Consider the following 5,707-nt stretch of genomic DNA (forward strand, 5'->3'; position numbering starts at 1 on the left):
TCCATAATCCATAGCTGCCTGTGTGCAGTGAAAAGTAAATCAGCTTTCCACAGTAACAGGATTAGAGATGTGCCGCCATATACTGTGGTGAAACATGCTGATGGTATCAGTACCGCCATGCATTTCCATTACCATCATTACTGTGATTATCGTTGTTTTCAGAGGACAACGTGAAGACAGAGCAGCTCCTGCCTTCATTAGCAGTTTGATTTTGTTTAGCCACAGGGAAGGAGCTTTCTACTGGTCAAACAGATGCAGAATAACCAGAGAACCAGGCTGTCAAGCTCTAGCTACTCTGGACACGACTTTCCATATTAACATCAGCCATCAACCCACTGACGTGTGGCTAACTTATGGGTGTTTAATTGTAACTTTCAGTGATTTCTAGTCAACAATCTACTTTTGTTTACAGATGAAACTGTTTTTGATTGATATTATTTCCAACAAAGATGCAACATACAGATCACTATTCAGAGAATAATATCCAAGGTGATCATAGTGTGAAGTAATTTAACTTCAGAAAACTTGAATGATTATTGTAATAATACCGTTCATTGTGACATTTTTACCTACAATAATTGTACCGTGAAAATATGATACCAGCACATCCCTAAACAGGGTCTGAGAAGGCTCAGGATATTCTGCAGGAGGCGACAGCGCGCTGTGATCATTCATCAAACAGCTTGTGTCCTTGTGTGTGCACAGGTGTGGTTTTTTGAGATGATGCTGCTTCAGTTTTCTTTCTTTTTATACTTGTGTCAGTCGGCCCCAGCTCGAAACAAGCTGCGTATGTATGGAAGTGTGTTGTTGTCCGTGTGTGTGTGTGTTTGTCTGTTATATAAGACTCAATGGGAGTGCTTTTTTTCTGTAGCATTCATTTCCTTTGCTCTATTCCCTCTATTTTTGTCTGATAGAGGGAGACTGATGCCACAATCAACATGTTGTTATTCCACAAGCCAAACTCTCTTTTTCTCACAAACTTCTGCGCGCACACTCATACGTACACAGGCCTCCGTCCCGGAAGAACAGAGGCAGAGAGGATATTGTAACAAGCATCCGAAAAAATGTTGGTCCAACAAGTGAGACAAGGCTCCCGCATGAATTAAAGAGGATTATCTCTCATAATTTATGCTAATTAATGCACAGAGAGTAACGAGAGCAGCATGTTATTGTGTGACTGAAGCCTGTCTCACACACACTCACACACAAACATTTATAAGCTCCCACAACTGTGTGTAATTGCACCATTGAAGCCTGTTGCTTCTGGAAGTACACTCACTCATTCTTTTTCACAAAACACACACAAGCACACACACACACACACACACACACACACTCAGTACTATGCCATTGTGCACTTGATGGGAATCTTGTAGTCCAACCGCTGCCAAATCCTACCACGATCACAAATGCACACACACTGATTCCGCTGTGGGACAGTCCTGCCCGGGTTGGATTCACATTCTTGTTTCCTTATGTGCTTATGTGACGCTGCTTAAGTTCATCAATCCAAAGCCCTTCTTTCCACAAAATATCCCCCGATACTCAATTTACTCAAATATACTATACTCTCTCATGAAGAGTCACATTCCTAAATTGCGTGTCTGTGGCACTCAGCAGGGACATTGCAGATATTTGTAATGACATTCTGACCATAGCTTTGTGTTAATTTCCTATCTCTCTGTCTTACTTTTTAATAGGAACTCAATGTCATTTTGCACTCTTTCTTATTTGTGACAGTTATAATTATCAGATGCTGCATGTGCAAATACAGAAAATCTATGTCTTAGTGATAGATAGCACACATAACATAGTAGAGAAAATGAAAAGATGATGTCAAACTGCTACAAAGGAGGACGAGTGAATGATAAACAATCCTGTTAAACACCATAACAATAATATAGAATTACTATAGTCATACTGGGAGATAATAAGGTGAAAAAACGACCAATATACACTTATCATAGGTCATAGGCTTGTCACTGAAAACTCACTGTTTCACACCACAGATACTGCAAAGACATAATATCATAGGAAGCCTCTGCTATAGGAGATAGAAGCCACTAAATCTCAGCTGCACACACACACAGACACACACACACACACACACCATGTCCCTGTAGTAATATCATAAGCATATTATCGGAGTGATACAGTGATTTCCATTAAGGGCAGTGGGCGGCGCGCGCGCTCAGTCCATCTCTTTTTGCGATAAACGTGAGTGCGCGTCCGCAGTCATCCAACCAGCCCGCGAGACAGCACTCCTCGAACCAAACCCAGCCGAACCACACCGAGCCGAGCCAAACCAATCCGGGCATATATCCCTGCTGCCCCACACAGAGGCAGCAGAGGAGGAATGATGACCTGGTAGCGCATCTTTACGCACCCGACCCGCCGTCCGTCCCTTATAAACCCACATTTTGCCTCTTTACGTTCAATTTTCTCGCCGAGACCATGGAGACGGCAGTTTTCAGGACCGATATTTTCTTCTCCCAGCTGCTCCTTTTCAGCCAAATAGGTAAGAAACTGGGAAAGGAAAACAATTCTGATTTAATTGACTGTGGTGGTTGACATGTGATGCTGTTAAACGCTGTCAGAGATGGAGCGCGTCTGTTTTATCCCCGCAGATATTTAACATCCTGCACACTTCAGTCTGTGTTTCAAAATCTGCAATCAGCGGCAAAGAAAAAAAAAAATAATTTTACATGTAGATGACATTTGTTAGCAAATGCATTTTCAACATGCAAATTTGCTTCTCTAATATGGACTACCAGTAAATATTTCTGTCCACTCAAATTTTGTTTCAAGAGAATCATCTGCAATGCATGAAGAGATTTTTTGATCTTGCTTTGAACGTGTTGAACCGTGTTTCCAAACACGTTGAAGTATGAATGAAATGGCATGTTGTGCAGTGTGACGACGCTCTGTGTTTGCTGATTTCTTTTCGTGATACTGGATTTGGGGAAAGCGCCTCAGTTCATCCCACAGTATCTGTTGAACTTATTTGATAAAAGCGTTTAGTAAATGTTGCTTTCAGCGATATACTGTGTTTCCTACATAATTGAATTTGGGTCTCTTTCCTTGTGATACAAATCTGTAATAATATTGAAAAATCACATGATATTTTCAGAGAGACATTCAAACAGTGATTTAGGATGTGTTTGTGTTACTTATTTGGGAGTTCTCTGATCTTATGTGCTTAAATCATTGCAATGTTATTCCTTAAATATACATTTAAGTTCAAGTATTTTTTCCAGTTTTGCTGCTGAATGTATCAAATTAATCGCTGCTTTTCTCCCATAAGGGGATCCATTGTGGCATCCCGAATATCTAAAACTTTTCAGGAATCACCTGATTGATTTTTTTATAGACCATGTTGGCTATTTTTCAGCATGCTAGTGCTATGGCTGTACAGTTTTCAGAGTAAATTTTATAATGGTTTATTAAAAACATAATCACTTATGACAAATGTCAGTAGCAGCTGTTCAGGCACAGATCCCCATTTTTGAAGGCATCTGAGAGAAGGACTTGGTGCTGATTTGAGTAACTGTCTGGGTCGCAAGTGGGAAGTAAGACTGAAGAAGACTGTCATGTCGAAACATTGGTAACTTATTAAACTATTCTTACATCATGGCGAGAGCGCTTCTACCTTCCTTTGCACAAGTAAGACTGAAAAAACATAATTTGCAATTCCTCCAGTTAGTAACCAGGTGAATGAATGAAGTTTCATCAAAACCAGATTAGTTGTGGAGCAGTCATTTGAAGTCTTTGAGCATTCAGATTCCCACAACAGCATGGGGCCAAAAGGCATAATGTCTTTAAATGTAGTCAAAATAGAAAAGTGGCATCTGAGATGTCATATTTGAGCAAAAATCAAAAACACCATTTCTGCTCTCTGTTGTGGTGTATGGTTGATTAGATAGCTTTGAATTATATCAATATTTCTATCTCCATTTGAAGTTCATTTGAAAAACAGATACAGACATGCCATATTCAAATTCACATAACACCTGGAGTGATCACTGAGGTCATGACATGTGGGACATAGAAGCAGATTCATGGTCCTGAAAAAAACTGACAAACCCTTACTTCAGCTTTAAGTTAAGACTTAATGTAAACTACTCACAGTGAGGTATGTCTCATCTGTTTTCCATTAAATGGTTGCCCAGACAGGTAGACAAAGCCTTTCTCACTTAAGTTAAAACTTAAAAGGAAAGTTCACGATTTTTCTGGGGACCCTTTTGAACACTCTGAAGGACCCTGGTGGATCCATAGCATTCAGTAAAAAGCATCGGTTGACATTTCGATTTTCCATTTGAGCCTGTTAAAATGTTTCACATTGATTCTAAACTAGGTTATGTCACTATTTTATTTTAATCATTTGTTTGTTCCAGTGAAGAGCAAGAGATGAATCTCATGACATTCAATTCAGGGAGCTGGGATCAGAGGTTTTCAAATGTTTTTATGTCCCAAACACAAACCTTTGTGTTCCCATTTGATGAGATTTTGTGATCGGATTAACTCAGACGACGAGCCCATGAGACATTTTTTTTAATTTAATATAACTCGGTACAGAAATAGACAAATGGTGATAGATGGGGTGAGTGGACACTGTCATCCCCCCTCTTTTAAATGGTTGTTTCTAATCACAGCAGAGTTGCTGTTACTGCTCATGTTTCTTATGATTAAGATCATACTTGACACTTTGCTTGTTGATTCACTTATATGGCTGCAAGTTAACATGTATGCAACCATCTGATGCTAGTTGGTTCATTTCCCTTCAAGTGTTTATATTAAAGATTCTGTTTTTCATTAGTTTAGAAAGACTACTCCCTGCAAGGAGATACTGTAGAGCATCCTCCAGCCATCTGTCCCACAATATGCCTGGATACCACTCAAAAATCACACAGACACATTTTCTTGCTTGGCCTCTCACTCACACTCGTCCAACTCACACACACGTCCAAATCACTGTGATGTTGCAGGTGCTCTCATTGTGGCCTTGTTGGTCCAAGCAGTTCTACCAGTGAACACAGTCTTCTAGCAAGAGTCCTTCACTTTGCCATATGCTTTTCAACAGCATGGTTCCCCCTATACATCATACATCTGACTTCTCAGTGGTTTTCACACCTGCTGCCTGTCATTCCATATGTGCTGTTCAGCAGGAAAGGGAGCATCTCAGCATGTAATCCTGTTTTAATGCGTCCAATATTTAGACAGTAACTATATGTTGATACAAAACCTGTGTAAATGGAAATTTGAGTTTTAGTATCTTGTGATCCAACTGGTTAGAGATTTAAAACTAATCTGATTTGGCTCAGTGTGGTGGTCATGTCTTTTTCTCTGGTGTTCGTACCACCATGCACTAGACCTCACACTTTCTACTTTCTTCCACTCAGCTTTCCAAGCTTGAAAAACTGCATCTCCCATCCATTTTAGCTTGCACTTTTGGGGTTGTTTCCTGTAGTTAGTAGTGATTCTTGCTGCTAACAAACTGCATTACAGTTCTTTAATTATATGACTGACAGTCATATTTTGAGGGGTCTTGGTGCAGTGATTGGTGCCACCAGAGCTCACGTGCCATGGCTCTCACTCTCAAACTGGACAAAAGATATCAACACTGCAGAGTTTGGATAAACTGATCGAACATGCTTTCTGTGAATGCAGCCTGAATATCTGTCCGAAACGCCTCTAATGCCGAGTGAAT

At 40.1% G+C, this 5,707-nt stretch overlaps 1 protein-coding gene across 1 annotated transcript in view; it reads left to right on the forward strand.

The window, feature by feature from the left end:
* The first annotated feature begins 2,256 nt into the window (after nt 1–2,256).
* Nucleotides 2,257–5,707, forward strand: part of ptprz1b (protein tyrosine phosphatase receptor type Z1b) — a 58,738-nt gene continuing 55,287 nt past the window's right edge. Inside the window, exon 1 of the mRNA XM_067582550.1 lies at nt 2,257–2,518. Coding sequence (XP_067438651.1) covers nt 2,455–2,518 — 64 coding nt within the window. The 5' untranslated portion in view covers nt 2,257–2,454. The remainder of the gene's footprint in view (nt 2,519–5,707) is intronic.

Source organism: Thunnus thynnus, chromosome 23, assembly GCF_963924715.1.
Source record: "Thunnus thynnus chromosome 23, fThuThy2.1, whole genome shotgun sequence".
NCBI classification, from domain to species: Eukaryota; Metazoa; Chordata; class Actinopteri; order Scombriformes; family Scombridae; genus Thunnus; species Thunnus thynnus.